The sequence below is a fragment of the Pleurodeles waltl genome, chromosome 3_1 (genome assembly GCF_031143425.1).
Source record: "Pleurodeles waltl isolate 20211129_DDA chromosome 3_1, aPleWal1.hap1.20221129, whole genome shotgun sequence".
In the NCBI taxonomy this organism is placed as follows: Eukaryota; Metazoa; Chordata; class Amphibia; order Caudata; family Salamandridae; genus Pleurodeles; species Pleurodeles waltl.
In genome coordinates, this window is record NC_090440.1 from 77,374,426 (window position 1) to 77,398,792 (window position 24,367).

General features: G+C 45.6%; 1 protein-coding gene across 1 annotated transcript in view; it reads right to left on the reverse strand.

Moving 5' to 3' along the window:
* Positions 1-281: 281 nt before the first annotated feature.
* Positions 282-24,367, reverse strand: part of LOC138283777 (catalase) — a 174,395-nt gene continuing 150,309 nt past the window's right edge. Inside the window, exons 11-13 of the mRNA XM_069221848.1 lie at positions 15,295-15,402; positions 4,928-5,017; positions 282-1,791 (exon numbers count right to left, since the gene is read on the reverse strand). Coding sequence (XP_069077949.1) covers positions 1,726-1,791; positions 4,928-5,017; positions 15,295-15,402 — 264 coding nt within the window. The 3' untranslated portion in view covers positions 282-1,725. The remainder of the gene's footprint in view (positions 1,792-4,927; positions 5,018-15,294; positions 15,403-24,367) is intronic.

Sequence of the window (24,367 nt, forward strand, 5' to 3'; positions counted from 1 at the left end):
GGGTCGATGGCATTTACTACTGCAGAATACTCCTGCTCCCTTCTAATCATTAAAATATTTTATAAGTGTCATTCTCTGTCGAAAAATCAAAAAATGTAGAAGTCCTCCAAGGGTGGAGGAAAATAGAAAACTTATCAAAATAACATCGGCCAAGGGGAAAAAACAAACAAGTTACATGAAGGGAAAAAAGACAAATGTAGGCAAGAATATTGGCACTGGGCTGGATCTCATATCACCAATGCAGTCTTTCGATTTCCGAAATCCAAAAAGGACAGGTCACATTTAAAATTTATTTTTTATTGTAATATTTTAAGTGTTCAGTTATGATGCTTTACGTGCACAAACAGAATTATGGTTTTGAATAATGAAGAATGCCTCGTGATGGACATAGGATGGAATCGGGCATCATATGAGCTAGGAAAACAAATAAATGTACAGCATGGAAAACTTTGAGCGTAAAAGCCTCGGTATCATACTGTTGCAAGTCCCCCTTTGCAGATACTCACAAAACAGCTTTTTTGGGGTTAGTGCGTTTATTTCAGCAACAATTAATGGCTTCTTTGAAAAAATCATATCAACTTAATGTATCAATATACAAACAAAAATTAACAAGTAGAAAAGCATACAGACAGTTCAGCATATATCATGTAATTTTGGAAGTGGCCTTAATCTAACAAAGAAAACAAACTCTCAGAATTTAAAGGATATTTCAGAGAATAGACTTGCAACTTGTAGCACTCAAGCCTTACATTCATAGGCTGTTCCTCACAAATGAGCTGCTAAGTCCAGATCTTTAGGAGTAAGCTTGCCATGTTTCAGGTACTTCCCACCCAACACTATTTTCAATAATTAACAAAGTACATAATAAAATAATGGTATTTTACACAGAATGTTGGCAATTGTGCAGTTGTTGAAAACTGAACCACCATATGGGTTTCACATTTAATAGGACACAAAGGTTGAAAGGTTATGTGCAGAATGGCATGAGTTGAGCATTGATGTCCTCTTTGTAGGCAATCGCAAATTGAAAGAGACTGAATACACGAAGTGCAGGGCCCACCAGTCTCACCATTGCAAGTGACTGCCAACTTGTTTTACTAACTCAGGCCACTGAAAGCCAAGGGCACCAATGTCATCACTGGCTAAACTGCAACGGAAAGCATTTAGGGGAATATCTGAACCTGCAACTCTCAATTAGCCTTCAATAAAAATAAAAAAAAGACTCACTCCAGACTACATGTGGAACAAAGTCAGTTGTCTTCATTTGAATACAGCAAGCAAATCAGATGTGTGGAATTGATCTTACTGCCAGTGTCAACAGATTGGATGAAAAAATATCTTGAACCACCTTTAATTAGTGAAAAGCTCACACAATTGCTGTTGGCTAAAATATGCACTTCATTAGCCTCTGGCCAGGGTAAGTCATATTACAGAAGCAGTTCGAATGGAAATGAAATTTTGTCAGTGTATTAATTCCAGAGTAAATGGATTCTACATCAAGATATTGCAACCTACGCATCAAACTACCATCTCTAGGCAACTGATTATTTTCTCATCACAGGAAGCAGTTCTTCACAGGACATACATAGCTATGTATGCATCACAGCAGAAGTGTAGAACTGTGTTATGTTATCATTGGCCAGCTGCTACATTTGCCATCTTCAGTTTATTGATTAAGGTTCATGGCGGGCGATACTCAGGACGGATCAAGCACGGCTGCCGAGCTCACAGGTTGGACTTTCCACTTGCAGACAGGTGAGAGGCATGCGGTTTAAAGGTCCGGACTGAATTCTGAAATAAGTGAGACAAGAATGTTCAGATATTGACAAAGATGAGCAATGTTTGCAATATCCTTTTGGTGCATTTCCGCATACATCTAGTTCTGCATGAGCGAATTTGCGCTACATGCACCAGCCCGAGGAAAAATACTGCAGAAATCACCACACAAACCTGCAAATTCTTGCACAAGGTAAGCAAAGTACAGCACTGTACAATAAAAACGCACTTTAGATCAAGGACACAATGGTCAGTTAACCAACTTTCATTTACTACCGCATTGACTTGCAAGTCACTCCCAATCCCGTTCAAAATGTACCCGGTGTCCCAATAATACATGAGAGCATAACTCTTGGAAAAAGAGGTCCCGCATGCAATGGGGCCATGAAAGCACTAGCTTGACCCCTGATTTAATAATGTGCCCATGAGGCAACTTGAAGAAAAACAAGCATCTGCAACGTAATGGGTCTCGAATATTTTGAACAAGTTAATTGTTATATTTTGACAACAGCGCCCACAAGCAAAACCAAAAAGCAAAACCAAAAAAAAAAAAACGAGTGGCAACTGAGAAAAGACAAACGAAATAAAATAAAGTTAGCTTCAAAATAAAGTTAGCTTTAAAATAAAGTTAGCTTTAAAATAAAGTTAGCTTTAAAATAAAACTTTGCAATTTTGTTTGTCCTGCTGGGCACGTTTTTGCCAGTCACAAGCCTTCTGTTTGCGGGGCACTGGAAGTTAGAACAAAATAGTACATCAATCACGTCGGGAGCAGCGGACGGGCACTAAAGTTTAAATCAATTAGTGCTGGATCCCGGCCTCACAGAGAGGAACGGAAATGATGCCAGACATGCCTTGACCAATTACGAGGCTGTAAATAAGAGTGCCACACAAACCAACAAATGCGGACTCCAAGCCCTTTACTGAACAAAAGTGTCTCGCATGTGAGGCGCATGCGCCAACGCGTGCACTCGCAGGCTTGACCCTAAAAATAAAAATCTCACATTATATCAACAGCATTTCTTTTAAAGGGCTTTACTAAATAGGACCTTACTCGAAAAGAACTGAGCTAATTTCAACAAACTCCCTGTGCTTCTACTGACATCAGAAGCATTATTTGAACTTGTGATGCATCAGAAGGGAGGGATGCCGGATTGCCAAAGGATCACAAAAAAGGGAACTTTGGAGCTCAAGCATCTTTATTGAAAGTTAACTCGGTTAATAAGAGATAGGAAGACAAAAAAAAATATTTAAAAAGTAACTATCCCAATGCTGCCGCCCACCTCGCGCGTCTCTCATGATAGTATCCTAGCAGTCCCTGATACACCAGCACAGACTCCCCCCAGGCAATCCTGGTGCTGCTCTCATGCAATGCTTCACATGAGAGCAGCGTCAGGATTGGACTGAGGGGCTTGGACTGCTACTCAGACACTGCATGCGAGTCCATGCAGTTTCTTTAACCTGGCAGTGCAACACAGCCGGGTTGGAGAAAGCTAAGTGCACATGTCAGTTTGGCAAGCCTAAGACAGCCGGCCAAACTGGTATGCGCACTTAAGGGCACTCAGTGACTCCACTCCTCCTCCCTCCAATGGCCCAGCCCCACCCCTCTCTGCACATTCTGGCTGAGCCAGCTGCTAAAACATAGTAAACTATTGGTTTTTTTTTTTTCCATCAGCTGGCTCTTAGCCAGGTGGACGACGCTCCTTCGCCACTGTGAAGGAGCCGCCCCTGGAAAAGGCACAGAAAAGGTCAAATGCAGGCCCAGCACCTGGTGGACACAAACCTAGGCCAGTTAGAACTCTGGAGCTGAGTACAGTGACTGTATAAGGAGTACGCTACAACCACAGTTTACATTCTGTGGCCTTAAAACTGGGCCTCATTTAGATGAAATTGGATTTGGTGATGGCACAGTCCCAGTTTCCAGCATTAGGCTTTCAGAACACTGACGCAGACTGCAGTATCGCTCTAGGTGGACAGTCCTAGAATGTAGTAAGGCTCACGTTAGAGATGTGCTCCAAAATTTCAAAGATGGTCCAATGTTCTTAGTAGGCAGATCTGTTTTTTTGTGATACTAAACTGGAAATTATCAATAGCCATTCAAAAGATGCAAATGGACATTTAAAAGTCATGGTGCTGTAGTCTGACCGGGCGTACCCGCCACAGCAATGACGTGCAATTGCATTTAAGAAATTCTGGTATGTGGTGGGACACCTCAAACCTTTTTCCACTTACACCCAAATATGTTGCGACAATAAGCAGGCAGTGATTACATACTGCATTTGGATAATGTTGGCATGAGCAGATCATGTTAATTATGAGGTAATGTCAGTTGTAGCACAGGATCATTTCTGGTCCTAGACATAACCTTAAGCTACTTTATCTTTGTACTTCCAGTCTGAAAGAGACCTACAGTAGAATGCATATTGCACACTACATTACTCAAAGGGGAAAGCTTCAGGTTTCCTACAAGCCTATGATGACAAAAGTGTCCTGCCACCACACCTTCTGTGATCCTGCGTGTTTATATTAATAGAACAGGCTCTGCGCGACATGTTCTACCAAGCAGAGGTTTGTGTTTAAGCCATCAACGAAATGGAATAAGGTGTTGTGGGCCTTGCCATCGTCCCTGACTAAACTTAATTCATTCAAAACAGAACTATTTATTAAACACTCTGCGAACACACCCTGGATGTACATTATTTTCAGATTTAAAAAAAAAAAACGGAAAAGCAGCAGAATAATTTGAACAAAATACCTCTCATTGTTTGGTTTCTAAATCAGCTTTTTGCTTTTATATCAGTTTCCTTTAAACAACATTGGCAGCCTCTGCCAGTATTTCACAAGCACAGAAAGCCTGGAAAACTTTTAAAGTCCTCAGATAGAAAATTGTTTGTTCAAAGTTAATTTAGTCTGGGTAAACCTAGCTTGAGATTAGTCTTTGTAGCACTTTATAAACAAAACTACAAAAAACAAATGCAACAAACGTGCTCCAATAGAACCGAAAAGAACTTAGTTCATTCCCATTCCTGAAGGTTTGCTAAAATCCCATTCTTCTGGCAAGCCCAGGCCGAGACCATCCAGGGCTGAAAAACTTGCAAAATGAAAAGTACTACAATGTCAAGTAATTCCAAAGGAAAGCGAGATCCTCACTCACCTTTTTCCCAATGGCTTCAGCATTGTGTTTATCCAACAGGGCCTGGATCCGAGAGCCATAATCTGGATGAACATCACAGAAATTTTTAACCTAGTGGAGAAAAAAAGATGATTAAAGGCAAAATAATTCTAACATTAACAATCTTTCAGGGAAAAACTGCAGAGAAGCATTATCCCAACCACTGCATAATCAATTTAACTGTTTATACTCAGGACAGCACCCCTGAACTAGTGTAAATGCTGCTGGCCTTTCCAGAGAAAAGGGGCATCTGAGGGAACGGACAGCACAAAATAAACAAACTGGTAAGGAGACCCAACACATTACAAGAGACGCAACAAAATGGGTATGATCGTAACATTGACAACACGCCACGTACATATAGATTCCCTTAGTGCCCCTGGTCATGGACATGCAGAGTGGCATTCTCGCAACCTGTGTTTGGAGGAAAACCTTGATGTCAGACGCATGTCAAAAGTAGTCCAAGTTGGACGGAGTCCGGGATTGGGAGGACTTCAGGAGGAAGGGTACTGCTCAGTCCCTCCTGCCCCAAATGGCCTCAGGTAACTTTCTGCAGACAGACAGACACCTCAATCAAGCCTGTGTAGCAAACATGGCCGCTATATGTCCTTGTTTAAGATGACTAAGGGAATGCAAGTCATCTATCGGACTTCAGAAAATAAAACAAAGTAGGGTATCAAGAGACCTTTAGGTTGGGAAGAAAATTAGTTACTTACCTGTAACTGCAGTTCTCCAGTACTGGTACCTTTCTCAGATGCACATGCTTGAATCATTGCCAGTCGTCGAAGTGGGAGTCCCACGGTATCATCAAACAGCAGTATAGCGAAACTTCCCATAGAAAACCATGTTAAAGTGCATTCACTTTCACAGCTTATTTGCATCATTAGAGAAGACCCGAAGTCCAGCCAATCAGGCAACAGCACCCTTTAGAACCCCCCCACCACAGAAGCTCCAGTCTCCCAAATTTTCCAGCACAAGTGAGATAAATAGCAAGAAGACAGACACAAGGGGACCTCTATGGGGAGGAGGGTGGTTAGCATGTGAATCTATGAAAGATACAAATACTAGAGAACTGCAGTTACAGGTAGGTAACTAATTTTCTTCTCCAGTATTGGATCTTTCATAGATTTGCATGCTTGAATCCGAATAGCAAGCTGTTTTGCAATATTTTCATATTGTAATGCCATTATCTTGTGGATGGTGGGCTACAAAATAATCATAATAATAATACACATTTTGTAATGTATTAACAGACATGTATAATCAAATACTAGACATTCAGTAAAGTGACACTGGAAACAAAATGGGCTTGCCTTATTGAAATAGATGTTATCACACCGCCTGCCCAACTGCTGCATCACTGTTGTGCGCCGAATCCAGACAATAGTGCTGTGTGAAAGTATGAATGCTCTTCTATATTGCAGCATGACAGATCTTTTCCAAAGAACCCCTGCGAACAAGAAAGGTGATGTGGAGACAGCCCTTGTAAAGTGTGCCTGTGCCTTGGAGGAAAGAGGTTTGCCTGTTTTGGAGTGGCAAAACTGTATAGTTGCAGAGATCTATCTTGCAATCGTTGCTTTAGTAACAGGTGTGCCACGTCAAAACAGTCCATATGCAGCAAAGAGTTGCTTGGAATTATGAAACTTTCTGGTACAATGCAGACAGAACTTAAGACATCTTTTTATGTTCAGTGTATGCAGAGATTGCTCTGCTGGGGTAACAGGATTTGGCCAAAACAATTGTAAAATCGAAGGGTCATTAAGGTGAAACTATGAAGGCACTTTAAGAATGAATTTTGGATTAGTCCTTAGAATATCCCCTTCATCTGAACTGGAGAAAAAGGCTCTTAGGTTGTAAACGCCTGAATCTCACTCACCCTTCTAAAGGATGTTAACGCCAACAGTGTGGCCAACTTTCCAGGTAAGGAATTTTAGATCGGTCTTATGAATTGGTTCAAATGGTGGTTTGATTAACTGAGAAAGAACAACGTTCAGATGCCATTCCAGCAGAGGCGCTTGGACTGGAGAAAATACTCGGAAAAGGCCTTTCATGACTTGCTTGACTATCTTTGTGGAGCAAACCAACGGAACCTGTGTAGAACGTCTGCATCTGGATATTGCTGCAAGATGTATTTTCCCCAGACGCATCCACTAAACCTAATGGAGCTATAATAAGGCAAAATTTACTCTGGTGATGCTTCCAGTGGATGCAGACTGGATTGTTGACGCCATAAGCAGAATCTTTTTAATTTCAACCTGTAGGATTTGTTAGTTGATTCTGCTCTTACACTTGCAAGAACACCTTTGCATTCTTGAGGAATATTCACATTCTGCAATTCATGAAATTCAGGAGCCTTGCATATAATTGGAGAGAACCTGGACCTGGGTGCAGAGCTTTTCCCGGTTCTTTTTCAGCAGGGTTTGTTTGGTCTGAAGATGAACCGGCTTGGTCCGACAGCAGGAGGAGCTCAGTGTACCAGTATTGCCTGGACAACTTTGGAGCTATTAGGATCAAGCAGCACCTCTCCACCTTCATCTCGCTGACAAGTCTAGATATCATGGGGATGGAGGGCAAAGCATACACATATATTCCGTACCATCTTATCAAAAAGGCATTCCCCCATAATCCGGGGAGTGGTTGCAGACTGGCATACAAGCAGCATTTGTTGTTTTCTTTCATAGCAAAGAGGTCTAGCTCCAGTTTGCCCCACAGGTGAAAAATCTTGTTTAGTTCTCCTCGTGGCAGCTCTTTAGGGATCTGTCGAACGTGTCCATCAAAGTACTGTCTGCGTATGCTATATGCTCAGCCTTCAAAGTAATTTTGTGTGCTGTTAACCAATGCTATGCGTCCTGGGTTTCCTGGGATAAAGCCAAAGAACTCATACCTCCAAGTTTATGTAGTGCATGATAGTCATATTGGCTGTATGTACTAGCACGGAGGATCCTTGTATGCGAGGTAAGAATGCCTGGAGAGTGAGACAGATGGCCTTGAGCTCCAGGGGGTTTATATGCATGAACATATGAGTGGTAGACCATTTCCCTTGGATTTGCAAGTCTTGGAGATGTCCACCACAACCTTCCAGAAAGGTGTCAGTTGTCATGGTAAAGTTTGGTATTAATGGTAGAAACATGAGGCCCATGGAAATGTGAGGAGTGTGGGACCACCACCTCAGAACTTGGACCACTCTTGGAGTTATTTTTATGAGATCGTCAAACAACCATTTTGTCTGGAGCCACTGGAGTTGTAGCTCCTCTTGCAAAGGAGGTAACGAGATTTATTGCAGATGACATCACGAGCAATGACTGGTACAGACACATTGAAACTGACTTTCTTCTGGAGATCTTGAGGGCCAGCTGAGTCAATCTTTGCTGTCTTTCTAGTGAAAGAAACACCTTGTCATGCCTAGTATCTAGAGTGAAACCTAGAAAGGTTATGATTTGATGTGAAACCACAGAGGACTTTTGAAGGTTTAATGTAAGTCCCAGTTTGTGAAACCGTGTAATACAATCCTGGATGTTTGGAAATGTGTTTGCACTTTTGGCAACCAGTCACCTGGGTAGGGGAATACCTGGTGAGCGAGCTTCCTGACAACAGCTGCAATTGGAGCCAGGCATTTGGTGAAAATTCGGGAAGCTGATTTTAGGCCGAATGGAAGCACTTTGAACTGGTAATGGGTGCCAGCTATGGTGGAGCGAATGTATTTGATATGTTTGGGGTGTATGGGAATGAGTCGTCATACAATCCCAAAGGTCCAGGATATGCAGGATGTCTGTTAGAGTGACCATGCGGAACGATTGCTTTCTCAAAAAAAAAATGTTGAGCTTTCTGAGGTCTGGAATGGATCTCCACTCTCCTGACTTATTTTTGATAAGGAAAAAACAAGAGTAGAAACCTGTGCCCTTCTTGTTGGAAGGTGCTCGCTGGTTTACTCCTTTGCAGATAGGTCAGCCAAGGGTCATGCGTCAAGGAGCCTTTGGAGCCAGGGGCAGGTAAATGGAGGGTGGACTGTAGGTTAGCAGGGCCACTCTGAGGGGTGGTTCTTGGGTAACCTGAAGTCCCTCGATTGGTGCTTGCTTCTGGACCTCGGAGAGTCCGGTGTGGAATTTTCTTCTGGGTGTCCGACGTTGGGGGTCCAGTACCCCAGGCTTTGGCACGTCTCTGCAACTGGAGGTTGCAGTACCACCAAACGTGGAACACTTGCAGGGTTTGTCCTCTGGGTCCACTGGGTGGAATTTGGTCAGGCAGCTGTGTCCGGTTCGTTGGTCAGCGGCTGGTCATTTATCTGGTTCCTTGCCTGCAGGGTTCAGGGAGAGATGCCTTCACTCAGAGGAAAGTCTTTGGCAATTATTTATTTTTTAAAGGAGGTTGGAGGTCCTCTGGGGTTTTTCTTAAAGTCCGTCTGATATCCAGTCAACCCCTCAAGAGAGATTGCCGAGCCCTGGGTGCAGCCGGCAGGGTTTGGCGCCTTTTTCTTCTGGCAGCAGCACTTCTGTTCTCAAGCCTGGGTCTCCTTTGTCGTTGGCCTTTTGTGTCCGTCAAGTCTGATTTCCAGGTCTAGGGATGCCCACTTAATACTGTACTTAGCAGGCATTAGAGGGGTTCCTGGTAGTGGTCAATGGGCAACTTAGCTTTGGGTGGCTACACCCACTATGTGACCTCTTCCTGTGGGAAGGGGTCACATTCCTAACCCTGGTTGGCTATTTTTCTGCCATCCAAAATGGAGGAAAATGAAATGGAGTGGTCACCTTGTCTGCCATACCTGAGGGTGGCCACTCCCCCTATCCTTTGTGTGTTTTCCCCACTAGTCCTGCTGCCAAAAATGGGGTCTGGGATGGGGGTGGCCATCTGCTGCTAGCAGCAAATGGCTGGAGTGGAGCTTCAAAAGGTGGCATGGCCTTTGAAGCTTCCTGCCAGAGCAGGACACATTCCTGAGGACGGAGAAGTGACACTTCTGCCCAGGAAAGGCTTTGTCTTCTGGTGCCAAAGAGCAGGAGCTCTCACCCCAGGGATCCAGAATTGTGTCTGGTGGTGGCAGGCTGGTTTGGACTGCCACCCAGGTAGCCCCTGGGTATATTGTATAATAAATCCAGCACTGGTACCAGTGAGGATTTAGTATTCTGAGTTGTTTGATACCAAACAACCCAGGGTTCAGAATAACCATCATCTAGCTGGGAAACGCGTAATGTCCCAGTGTCCAGCACATGTTCTCGCTATGGTTCCCCTGTAGATTTGCTATGCCTTAAGGTATTGTAAAGACACAGTAGGGGCATATTTGCTCATGCACACATATGCCTCAAAAATAATAAAGGAAAAAAAAAAACGTACCTCCGCCATTGCCGATGTTCCTCTATCCCTCGGCACTCCAGCTGCAGGCACAGGCTCCCAGCCTGCCTCGTGGCCAACCCTGATGCTGCTCAAAGCAGCATCAGGATTAGCTAGGAGCACCCAGCCAGGGTGCTCCCAAGCAGATTGGGAGCCTGTGCAGCCTCTCTCCAGCCCTGTCAGCTTCCCTTGTCCAGGTCCATGTTCCCAGCACCTGCTGCGAGCTGTACAGAGGTCGCTCCTTGTCCCACCTCACCGTCAAATCCTGGAACAACCTCCCGCTCCACCTGCACTCTTCTCCCTCCCTGAAGGATTTCAGAAAGCAGCTTAAAACTTGGCTTTTCAACCGCCAGGCAGCTGCCTGACAAGGTTAGCAGCAGCACCCCTGCCCACAAAAACCCATCAACTCCTGGAAACCACTCGGGCTCAACAAGCTTGTTTTCTACAAGACTCCCTGATTGATTGATTGATTTTGGGACTTCATGCTTTCCTCAGAGATCCCCTGGTCGTGGGACGTTTCCCTCTTTTGAGACCTAGGAGAAGTGTCACTCTCCTCACCTGAAGATGTTTCTTTCTGCTTTTGGGGCCACAAAAGAAGTCTTGACTGTCTGTCTTTAAGTGTCTTCCTTGAAAAAGTGTGACACACTTTACAATCCTTAACTTTGTGCTAAGGATAAAGTCACTAAAGGCAGTAGTCTTGTGGCACATGTAACCTTTTTCCCCACAGGTTTTGCAGGATCTAAAGAGTCCTTTACTTGAAATATCAGACAAGTTGATGATAATGAGAAAACGGAGTAGAGATCGGAGACACTCCCTTCACACGATGTGCAGTAGAAAATCTGAGACTGGAGCTTCAGTGGTGAGGGTTCTGCAGGGTGCAATCGTCTGATTGGCTGGACTTTTGGCCTTTTCTAATGGTGTAAATAAGCTGTGAAAGTGAATACACTTTAACATTGTTTTCTATGGGAAGTTTCTCTATACTGCTATTTGATGATATCGTGGGACTCCCACTTCGACAACAGGGAATGATTCAAGCATCTGAATTTATAAAAGATCTTGTTTTACCACCATATTTTTTCTGCAACTCGGCTAAATGTCTTACCCGAAAAAAAACATCTTGTCACAATTATTCCATTGCCCAAATCCATCAGTTTTACTTTTAGAACAGGTCAGTTTTCTCTGCCTACTTCTGAGTTGATTTCAGTTGACTGGACATCATTCACCTGTTCACCTATTTTATATCACTTCGGACTGGATACCTCTGTATTAATTCAAAAACATAACAGCCTTGCTTTGTACTGCCACCCTTCTCCTTCACCACACCACTTTTCAGTCTTCTTCTTTGAAGATTTATTTTGCTGGTGTCCCTAAAGTTATTGTATCCATTTAACAACACAAACACTAGGTTTCAGAACAATTATTCTGCACAGACCTTTTCATCTCCAGAGCTGTGATCTGATTTGTGTGGTAATCACTTTAGGTTTTGAGCTCTAAGGCCAGAATGTACAGCATGGGCCAAATACTAGTTGTAGAAACCCCACCCACCCCATCACTTTTTGCCTGATATTGATGCTGACTTGAGTGAGAGGGTGCTGGGATCCTGCTAACCTGAGGCCCTAGCACAAGTGTTCTTTCCCTAAAAATGTACCATTGTTTCCACAATTGGCACACCTCTAGCACACAGATAACCAGTGGTACCAAGGGCCCTGTGGCTGCAGCATGTGTTGTGCCACCCGAAGGGGCCCCTCACCAAACACATGCACACTGCCATTGCCACTGCAGGCTGTGTGTGTTGGTGGGGAGACAGAGGCAAAATAGACATGGCACCCCTCTCAGGGTGCCATGTCCACAAACCACTGCCTGTGACGTAAGTAAGCCACCCCTCTAGCAGGCCTTACAGCCCTAAGGCAGGGCACACTATACCACAGGTGAGGGCATAGCTGCATGAGCAATATGTCCCTACAGTGTCTAAGTCTATACTTAGACACTGTACGTGCAGTGTGGCCATATTAAATATATGGTCCGGGAGTTTTGTCATTAAGAACTCCACAATTCCAGAATGGCTTCACTGAATACTGGGAAGTTTACTATCAACCTTTTCAGCACAATAAACCCACACTGATGCCAGTGCTGGATTTATTCTAAAAAGCACACAGAGGGCATCTTAGAGATGCCCCCTTATATTTTACCCAATCCTCTAGTGTAGGACTGACTGGTCTGTGCCAGCCTGCCACTAGCAGACAAGTTTCTGACCCCCTGGGGTGAGGGCCTTTGTGCTCTCTGAGGCCAGAAACAAAGCCTGCTCTCTGTGGAAGTTCTTCACAGCACAGCACCCCCCACCCCTTGCAGGAACTAACACCAGGCTCAGGCGGCATGTTCACTGGGACCACCCCTAAAGTGTTCAGAGCTGAAGTGACACCTCCCCCCCACCCCACCCTGCATAATCCTCCATCTTGGTTTGGAGGACAGGGACCAATAGGGTTAGGTTTGTGTCCCCCTCCGTAAAGGGAGTGGACACAAGGACGGTGTACGCACCTCAGGGACAGTAGCCATTGGCTTCTGCCCTCTGATCCCTAAAATGCCCCTATATCTAGGATTTAAGGTCTTCTCTGAAACAAGCTCACCAGACCCTGGTGACCTGACAAGAAGGACTGCATAGCTGAAACCCCCAGCAGAGAAGAAGGAAGACGACAACTGATTTGGCCCCAGCTCTACCGGCCTGTCTCCTGCTTCAAAGAACCTGCAAAAGAACAGTGACGCATCCAGCATGACCAGCGACCTCTGCCATGCTCCAGAGGACTGCCCTGCACTCAAAAGGACCAAGAACTCCCATGGACAGCGACCCTGTCCAAGAAGGAACCGAAGACCAAGGACTCCAGCCTCACTCCGAATGCGTGAGTCCTAACCACTCTGCACCCAATGTCCACAGCCCGTGTCCAGGTGGCCCAACCAGCTAGAGAGGATACCCTGGCGGTTCTGAGCAAGTGCCCACCCTGGGTTGACCCCTCCACTGCAACACCTGCAGAGGGAATCCCGAGGACTATCTATACCCCCGTTCCCTCCCCCCCTGACCGCGAGCTCCGGGCAAAGATATCAGACGCCTGAAGACACTGCACCAGCAGCCCCCAGGCCTTGGAGAACACAACCTCTGGTGCAGCAATGTTCATTAGGCGGCCCTCCTCCCTGTCCAGCCTGTGGTTTGCCTGAGACGACCTCCTTGGCCTCGCCTGCGGCCTCTGAGTGACCCCTGGGGCCCCCTCATAGAGAATCATTGGAGACCAGACATCTTTCTATGACCACCACATTATTTTCCAGTCACTAGGAACACCAGGCTAAGTTTAGGTGGCTTACATGACACTCGGTCTTTGGTAAACTGTGCAACCGGAAGACCCCACCTGGATTGTTCTGGGCACTGACTTTGCCGTACTACGAGAAGGAACCCTACACCTTGACCCATAGTGGTGCAACTGGAAGACTAATCTACTACCAGGAACCCTACAACTTGAGACTTAGAGGTGCCTATGGAGTACTAATTTGATACCAGTTACCTGTCATTTCTGCAACAAGATGCTGAAGCATTTGATACAGCAGATTTATTGATGTTTGAAACTACTTCAATGCAATGACCAAATCGGGAAGTAGCCCTCTGGAAAAAAATTGCAAATGTTACAGCTGTCTATACAGACGTTTCAGCAGGGAACATACATCCCAAAGCGATTCCTTTGTAGTATATGTATTCAGGGGACACTCAGTGTTTTCATTGTAGGAAGGCTGCCCATTGAAATATTGTGCCTTCTGCCCGTTTGTAAATCCAAATGATTTGTCTCTGCTACGAGTCACTGTTTCCGGAGGGCTTGAGTTGTGAAGTTAAGATACTACCTGCCCATCTCATGGTCTGCTGGTATTTTAGGCTGATAGCCCTTCGCCATTATTTCAGAATTAAAGGTTAACAAGACGCAGTCTCAAACTATGCAGAGCTGATGTGAACTGGGCCTATGTGAAGAAAGCAATTCCACGCTAAGGTGAACCTGCATGTGCCCACTAGGGTGTCCGCAAATACAGAGCAACCTCTCATCCCAGGTTTCAGTTCATGCCTACTATGGCCTGGACCATCCCAATTATCAGAGAGATTCAATTGAACTCCTTGAATGCCAATCCAGTGACACTGCTTCCCTGAGTGACTAACAGCACTGTCTGGGAGGCAAGGAATGCCCGTCAATTTGGCAATGTGGTATCGGGGGTAGTCTAGGTAGTGTAAGGGGGGGAGGGGATTTGGCGGAATGGGAGCAAGACCCTAATCGCACCTAACCAGCTTGGCTAGATTCCTTCATGGTGCACTTTTCTTTTTTTTAAACCAAGGATTCAATTCCTGCCTGTGGACCTATTCCCTTTACTTTGAATATGAATAATTATTTCTTTATTTCTGCATGCAGCAATAGTTATTCTTGGTGCAGAGGGATGGGGCAATGAATAATTACTACAAAGTTACATTTAACTGTATAACTGTTCCCAGCTGAGAGGCATTTGCGCTTCACAGAAATGATTAGGTGTCCTTGGTTTACTTACTCACACATCAAATATGTGTAATAATTGTGGGGAATTAGATATTCAAAAGGTACTTCCACCCTCATGCCACTGTTAAAATGCTAAAGGTCCTCAAGACCTGGCTGTTCGAGCAGTAGCAGCCCCCCCCCCACCTCCAAGACCTAGCTGTTCGAGCAGTAGCGGTGCCTCCCCCACCCCTTAAGATCCTCACTGGTGAGTAGTGCGCTTTATTCCTTGATTGATTGAAAAGTGCAGAAATGTCTCATACTGAAGGGGTTCGCTAGTCTCTCGGACTCAACTACCAATGGGGCTTGGCACTCGTGTGTAGGCATAGGATGTACATACTGCACAGGTCTAGGATGCCAAAATGCTCCTACTATGAACCAGTCCCCTCCAACCTCTCAGCCCATCCTCCTCATCTTCCTCCACTCACACTTCTCCAATAACAGCCACACCATACACAGAATTAAAAGTATACTCACAGCTCTCTTCTGGATGAAAAGCTGAGCACCTTTCAGATGCCCAGCAATGTTCTCGCACAACCTCTGGCGCTCCTCTTCATTCAGAACTTTGGTATAGAATTCGCAAACCTACATTAAAAAAAAATAATAATCAATAAACCTGAAACAAACTTGTTGTGACTCTCTGTAACTGAAAGGCTTTATAAAGGTTTTTCTACAATAATTACACCCATTATTCCCTCTTTGAAAAAGCTAAAAGCCACTCAACTATCCAGCAGACTTTAGAGTGCCCCCCTGCCCTGCCAAAGCTGACATAGTGAAGCCATAACTTCTGTCAGCTGAATGTGTCCACTGTTTCACTGTCTGCAGCAAGATTTACCACTCCTTGGCTTCTATTAGTGCATACTGAAGTACGGGATTGTGTAGAGAACATCATAGGCCTTCCCTGAAACACAAGACGTTCTCTAGACGTAGCGCCTGGGACACCTGCGCTCTTCACGAGATGTGGGCTGCAGGGAAAGCGCTTCTCTTCCTAAGTGCAGAGGCAGTGAGAAGCCATCTGCCACTGTTTATCAATGTGCGTTAATGTGACTGTGGCAGTTAGGTAATCCTTATGACAACGACTGCCACTGTCCCTGGAAACACCAGAACCGAGTACTACTTCAAGCTGATAAAACTGCCAAGTTTCCCTCTCTTAAGGTTTTGACTTTCAAGGGGTAGCAAGATTGAACAGTCGAGTCTCACTCTCGGACAGAGGTGTCAGGCAGCACAAACAGCATTCACAAAAAAACATAATTCCCAAGCAGAGTTGTTATTTTTTAAGAGAAAGATACAACCCTTTGTATCAAAATAAGGATCTACACTAGCCTTTGGTTTAATGGCATAAACATTATTTTCATTGCACATTTAGTTACTTAAACTTCTTTGGGATTTCCTAGGTTCCTGGGACTACAAACAACAAATAATGGTGAGTAAAAAGCTTGTACTAATACCAGCCTTTAATACTTACTTGAACCTTATTCCGGTCCACTATGTAATACACAAATCATACTAGGCCTGGCAGTTCGGACAGGACTGTTATCTTGGAAGACGACCACGTCCATGCCGGACACCAGCACAGGACCCACACCAGTTTCTGCCTCACTAGCCTCATCAGTGAGTAGCAGCTTGAGCCCAATAGAACAGTGACCATAGCATCCATGTATCCGCAGACCCATCGAACTCACAGCATCTCACTTTAAAATAAAATACAAATATGGGTGGTATGCTTGAAGAATCTCAGCCACTGGCAATTACTCTGGGCCTCGTGCCAGTCCATCGTTTAGTTTGCTCACTGTGCCTTTGGAGACCGAGAGCGGCCATTTTGGCAATCTTGGTACCAACATGATCATTCTTGAGGCTGTGCACAGTTGACTAGGGAATGGCAGGGTTTTCAGGTGACTAAACAGAGGGAACAATTTTAAATGGTTCTCCGTTACAATTTGATTCTCGCTTTGTCTCCTGCAGCACACACAGCTTCTCTTGATCTATGTGCATGAACCGAACAGATCAGTGTTGTTCAGTAAAGTAACTGATGTACAATTTCTCGACAGCAAGCTGATGGGCAGCTGGCAGAGTTATCAGGATTCAAGGGTAAGTACAAAGGGCATCACGATCAGAAGGGCAATCGTTCGGGAATTCAGTGAAAATTTGGGGGTATGACATAGGTCACACACACACTGAAGATGGAAGGCCATTGAAGAGAATGATGCCCATTTCTCTTCAGGGATTCAGGTGCTCAGGCCTTACACTCACATCAGCCTCACTGAAGAAGAGGGAGCATTTGATGGTGGGGAATGCAGCAAGGAGACCTTCAGCTGAAGGCAGATTCTGGAGGAGGAGCTATGGTACTAAGGCACTCAGGCTTTACTCTTCTCTCAGCAACGCTCTGGAACGTGGCATACTTGGGCACTAGCTCAAGAAGGCGGAATATCTGCTGTTCCTGCAGCTGAAGGACTAGGAGCGGTAAATTATTTCCCTCAGTCCAGGGGATTCAGTCCTTTCACTCAAAGGAAGGCCGCTGTACAATCTACCTCTGGTGCCAGTCTTCTCCACAAGAGTGCAGCGCTCCTTCGAGTGAATAATACACACTCGGCTAGCCATGGCCACTAGAGTCACAGTAGGCCGGTAATCAACTGTCCAATTAAATTCAAGATTTGCCTCTAATTTTGGGGAGGAGCCAATCATGATAAAACTATTTTCCTTACAGGTGTGTCACAGCCCTATGGCAACTAGCCACATCCGAGTTGTCACTCTGAATTCCATACCTCTCCCAGAACCAGGGGTTGTTGCTGGACTCTCTTCCCTCCAAAGCAGAACAGGGCAACTGATGCACGGGTGACCAAGGAGCCCACCTCTTGATGTAAGGTGTGCAGACCTGGCCACATTCATCGTTCAGGTTGTGGCTCTTGTGAACCCACAGCCTGAGCTACTGGAAAATGCTCTGTACAAGCCGGTGGGCATAAAAGACCTTCCGACTTTATTCAAAGGATGTGAACTAAAAGTAGGATAGACGAAGAATTCTACAAGGAGGGGAAAATGGAGGGCAGCGTGGGGGCTGGGGGAAGGGACCTATAGTTCGATGGAAGCACAGCAGCTAAACCCCATGGAGCACCTTATAGCCCTTAAGTGCTGCATATATACAGTGTCTACCCAGGAGAGGGGCAGCGCACCACTCATGTACCCTGGTGGTCTGATTCACACAACATATAAATCGAGTGCCCGGTCATGACCTAGGTAAAACGGCCTGCACCGCATTACTGCAATCAACTGCCACCCACCGTTAACAGTGTCATGGCTTGTCATGGGGGCGGAAGGCACTCATAGGGAGGTCTCCCATCCTACTACAAAGCCTATAGAGCCGGTGGTGCAAGAAACCAAATCATGATAGGCCTTCTCAGGATACCCGTGACCTGTATCTCCTACACAAGTAAACGTACCACGTATGCCAAACTAGTAACCTGAGGAATAGGACATCACAATGTCAGTGTGCCAGGTACTGCAGACCAGTTTGTTTAATGCATTTATTCCTAGAAGCTAAAATTCGGGCAGAATTGTTACTTCAGTGCTCCACTTTAAACCTGGAAGCAATATGGAGCACAGGCGATGGTCACCAATAAAATCCAGACTGCTCAAACAGCTTTGTTACCTTTATGGGCGAACAGGCAACAAAGTCTGACTGTTTTTATACTCTCAGCAGCTACAGAAGCTGCCCATCTGCCTCACACCATGACCTCCGCGTGCACTGCAGCCGGAGATGGAAAACGTGGAGGAGCGGAAGAGGAAGAAAGGGCAGGAAAGGAGTGTGGGGGAGGGAAGAGGAGCGAGAGGGAGGGCAAGGCAGGGAAGGGTAGACAGGAAAGAAGGGTAGGGGAAGGTACATCCTGTGGTGAAGAGCCCTGAGAGAGAGGACAGGGCTAGGAAAAGGCAGCAATGCATCGAGAGTAAGTACTCCACCCCTCCATTACTCCAGTCAATCTAACTAACATACTCTCATATCCGCGGCTCAAATTAACTCATAATAATACTAAAACTGTACTCATTATTTCCCGATACTAATCCTTCACTAATTCTTGTTGGGTTCCAGAGTAGCGTGCTATTCACCGAAAAGGGCTTTGACGCCTCGTCAGGGGTAGTAAGCGCTATATAAATACGATTACAATACAATACAATACTTCTTGGATCCCATAAATGGAGCGGCCGAAGACCAGGATTATGAGCTTCTAGACTGTGAGTAGGTACCACAGCTGGGGGCCTTCGGCTGCCTCGTGTAGTCCTGCTTCCCATTTGTCACAACTGCCCTCCTACCTGTGCGACCACAAGATGCCCAAACGTGGTCTCCTAAAAGGCCCACACATGTTCCTCCTGGTCTATCTCGCATCTAAGCAACGGATCCCAGCTGAGAACCCGCTCCCTGGCGCCACTGCCAGAACACGGTACTTGGCGCAAAAACTCAGGCGTCAATGCAGCACTGCAAACAAGGACACACCTTTCCACTGGGACTGCTGGTACACCAAGAGGGTGCAATGCAGGAAGGAGATGTTTGGCGATGACGTCCATAACTGATTTCAAGTGATCAGATACGATTTAGCCCCCTTACCGAATGACTTTGCCCCATGACCTACTTATCACCGTCGGTTCCTGCTAGTCTCAGCCTTGTTCACAGAGACTCTTCAATCCAGGCACGGCTTGGCTTCTTTTTAGCTTGTGCACAGCAGCGCGCAAGCGCTGTTTTTCTGACGTGTTGGTATCTGTTTGGGCTTTTAACGAAGCACAGCATCTCTTTCACTCGTTTGTGGGCTTGCCTTACACAAATCCTTTTATGCCATTGGTAAATGCTTTACGTTCGTCCCTCCTTGGGGCGGTTTGTTACCTCCTTGGGGAGTGACCCTATTACATGAATAATTGCACGTTTGCAGGTAAGTTTGACTGCGAGCGAACCTCTTTTTGCTTTTATGTCTCTGCTTCGCACTCATGGTCGCGGTCGAGCTTTGAATCAGCTCGCTTATGTCAACTGTTTTACTTTTTATTTTCAATTTATAGGGCAAGAAAAGTCCAGTTATGAATTTGCAACGAAAGCAAATGCCAAGACCCATTGCATTGCAAATGCTTGTTTGGTATTCCTTAAGGAATAATGTTCCTGCACCATAGTGGTTTCCTTGGTAGACAACTCCAGTCACCTCTGTCACCCCCAGGGTTCCAACACGGAGTATATAGATAGACCCTGTGCCTACCCTGGACTGGGGAACACTTCCCTCACCTGCTCTACTATCCAGTTAGATTCTCTTGCCGAGGGGGACAATACGAAAGTCCTAGTGGTGCTGGTACCTACTTAACGCTATACCATCTCTGCGTTTTGGTGGGGTAATTTCACGCTGGAGCAGCACATAGAAGAAGAAGACAAGCTTGCTCTATAGTCAGACACGCTTCTTCGTTGTTTCTTTGAACATTGAATTTTTTTCTTTCAAAATGGGACTGCATCCAAATAAGAAAACTTTACGTTTCAAGCCAACATTTTTTGGGTTCCTCGTTGGCAAGGTCTTATGATTTACACATGAGACCTTCGAGTTAAGTAACTGCAGTGTTCTACTATGGAAAGACACAACTTTCAATTATTTACTGTTGTGCAACTCTCAGATTAAGCAGTGGCTAAGATTCAACAGCTGTAAGTCTCTGAGAGAGCCAAAGAGGCCTGAGCGCCTGCAAGAAAAAACGCAATGCTCTGCTTTCAGGTCTCTTGCACACCAAACCCTTTACTTTTTTCTATTAGGTATATAATATGGTTACAATACAAAAATGATAAAAGCAATAAATAAAACCTTGTAAAACACCAAGTTGGTCCTTCCCCACATCCCCTCCGCATCCAGGCTCTTCAGCACCTCATAGTATGACATGCATCGGTATTTAAAAGCCTCAAGGACTTCAAATCGTCTTAGTATGTGGCTTTACACTAACAGGCTCATGGAACACAGCCTGCCAGGGCGTGCAAGTTCTCTGTACAAAAGTCATGTTGCCGAACCGGGCACTTTATACTTGTAAATTTCTGCACTTGCAGTTTTTAGGTCGAGCCTACCAGACCAGCACAGTGGTCTGGTCACGAAAGACATTGTGAGCCTGCCAAGAACATAGCGCCCACCTATTTCTTAACACTGGTTGGGTTTCTGGCCACTCATTTTCCTGCTTCTTATTTGTGTCCCAGCTTGTCACTTCAGTATTTGTTTCTCCCATGGAGCATCGCCTCTTTAGGCAAGGTCTTTGGCTGGCTTTTATACTTCTTCTGACCACTTTCAAGGCACTACTTTTTTCTTTTTGTTTCAGCACACCAGCACTGTGCATGTGTTTTCCATCTGTCTCCTTCATATGCTACCCCACCAAATTCCATGTCCTGCCCTTATTGCTCCGTGCTTCTGCTTCCATATACATTACTGCACTTTCGTTTGCTTTGTTGTCACACTGCTTCAACTATATTCAATGTTTTCTCTTTTGCTGTAGTGCTCTGTATTAACCTTTTAAAATAGGAACACAAAATTGAACTCTTATTTTCATACTGTTTCAACTATATTAATGTCCTCTGGTCTAGCTTGTTTTCTCTTTCTCTCCACGATATCTGTTGCCCCTTTCATTCTCCTCTGCCCCCTCTAATGTATTTGCCCTCACATGCCCCCCTGCGTTTCCCACTCACCTGTGGGCTTCTCCCCACTGCGAGCTCCATGTTGCTCTCTCTTGCCCATTTGCTTTTCTCCCCCATTCTCCATGTTCCCTGTGTTGCTTCCTCACTCCCACCTGTTTTGCCCCCTCCATCACCCACTTTGCCCCCATGTTGCTTCTCCGCCCATGCGGATTCCCCAGAATACAAAAGAAAAAACACCCCACTCTTGCACATTGTTTCTTTTTTTTTTTGCCGGTCACAGCTGGATTGGCAAAGAAAGAAGTGGCATCTGCATGCGTGGTATCAGTGCCCACAAAATGTCACAATAGGCAGGGTTTTTCTTATTAAGGCATGTTGCACAGCATAGGTCATGGATGGCTAAAAGGTAATGGCAAAGACAATAGGTCCCAGAGGGGGGACCTATTGGCTTTATTAATGGTTATTATAAGTAGGTCATCTGTTTGCAAGCATTCACACATACCGTCACCTATTGGACCATATCCAAATCGCTCGTCATTCTTCCAGAAGGCAACTAGACCCATCCTAGCTGCCAAGTGCATGTGAATTTTAGGGTAAAGCAAACACCACTTAATTCAGGAAAAGGAAGCTTAGTTAGGATAGTCAGTAGATCCCTTAGCAGATCATCCCAAGTGGTGAGTTATCTCCTCTAAACTCCAGACCAAAAAGGAACATTTAATGCTAATCACAAAAAAGGCAATTGGGTCCATTCTAAGACAAGCCTTAATGCTAGGAAGCAATCAGCTTAAAGGCACTTAGAAGCATTAGAACGAGAATAGCATTATTGAAATTAGCCTTTCCTCTATGTATTGTGTCTAACTCTTATCATAGATCTCCAGTTCACTCTCTGATATGGTTCTCAAAGTGGGTTTCTGCACACCTTCTCTCTAGCAAATGTTACATGTCTGAAGCAAAATGGACCATTTTCTAATGGAGTATTCCTTGAAGGTTCTTAAACTGTAAACTTTTTTTGCGGTCCATCGCCTGGATTGTAGGCATCAGCAATTGTCTGTCCGTTAAGCCAAATGAACAAACTACTTACCTTTGGTAATGTATTTATGTATTTCTTGGTAAATAATAAAAAAATAAAAATAAAAAAAAACAATCGAACCTCAGATTCAATTAGGGACGCATCTTTCAGCCATTCCTTAAAGACAGAACAATTTAGCCCATCCCTTCCCTTTTTTGAGAGGGGTGGGGGGGTGTCACTTTCGATCTGTGTAGGTATCCTAAGCTTCTTTTCCTATGCAACTTATTGGGTTATTGTAAGGAAATGCCTCCTTGGCATGGTTACCCCCTGACTTTTTGCCTTTGCTGATGCTATGTTTTGAATTGAAAGTGTGCTGAGGCCTGCTAACCAGGCCCCAGCACCAGTGTTCTTTCCCTAACCTGTACTTTTGTTTACACAATTGGCACACCCTGGCATCCAGGTAAATCCCCTTGTAACTGGTACCCCTGGTACCAAGGGCCCTGATGCCAGGGAAGGTCTCTAAGGGCTGCAGCATATCTTATGCCACCCTGGGGACCCCTCACTCAGCACAGACACACTGCTTGCCAGCTTGTGTGTGCTGGTGAGGACAAAACGAGTAAGTCGACATGGCACTCCCCTCAGGGTGCCATGCCAACCTCACACTGCCTATACAGTATAGATAAGTCACCCCTCTAGCAGGCCTTACAGCACTAAGGCAGGGTGCACTATACCATAGGTGAGGGCACCAGTGCATGAGCACTGTGCCCCTACAGTGTCTAAGCCAAACCTTAGACATTGTAAGTGCAGGGTAGCCATAAGAGTATATGGTCTGGGAGTCTGTCAAACACGAACTCCACAGCACCATAATGGCTACACTGAAAACTGGGAAGTTTGGTATCAAACTTCTCAGCACAATAAATGCACACTGATGCCAGTGTACATTTTATTGTAAAATACACCCCAGAGGGCACCTTAGAGGTGCCCCCTGAAACCTTAACCAACTACTACCTGTGTAGGCTGACTGGTTTTAGCAGCCTGCCACACTCGAGACATGTTGCTGGCCACCTGGGGAGAGACCCTTTGTTACTGGCCACAGAGTGACAAAGCCTGCACTGGGTGGAGATGGTATCACCTCCCCCAGGCAGGAGCTGTAACACCTGGCGGTGAGCCTCAAAGGCTCACCCCCTTTGTTCCAGCACCACAGGACACTCCAGCTAGTGGAGTTGCCCGCCCCCTCTGGCCACGGCCCCATTTTTGGCGGCAAGGCTGGGGGAGATAATGAGAATAACAAGGAGGAGTCACTGGCCAGTCAGGACAGCCCCTAAGGTGTCCTGAGCTGAGGTGACTAACTTTTAGAAATCCTCCATCTTGCAGATGGAGGATTCCCCCAATAGGGATAGGAATGTGACCCCCTCCCCTTGGGAGGAGGCACAAAGAGGGTGTACCCACCCTCAGGGCTAGTAGCCATTGGCTACTAACCCCCCAGACCTAAACACGCCCTTAAATTTAGTATTTAAGGGCTCCCTTGAACCTCAGAATTTAGATTCCTGCAACTTACGAAGAAGAGGACTGCTGAGCTGAAAAACCCCTGCAGAGAAGACGGAGACACCAACTGCTTTGGCCCCAGCCCTACCGGCCTGTCTCCCTCTTTCAGAAGAAAACTGCTCCAGCAACGCTTTCCCCAGGACCAGCGACCTCTGAAACCCCAGAGGACTGCCCTGCTTCCAAAAGACCAAGAAACTCCTGAGAACAGCGGCCCTGTTCAACAAAGACTGCAACTTTGTTTCCAGAGGAGCAGATTTAAAGACCCCTGCAATCCCCGCAAGAAGCGTGAGACTTGCAACACTGCACCCGGCGACCCCGACTCGACTGGTGGAGAAACAACGCTACAGGGAGGACCCCCCGGCGACTCCGAGACT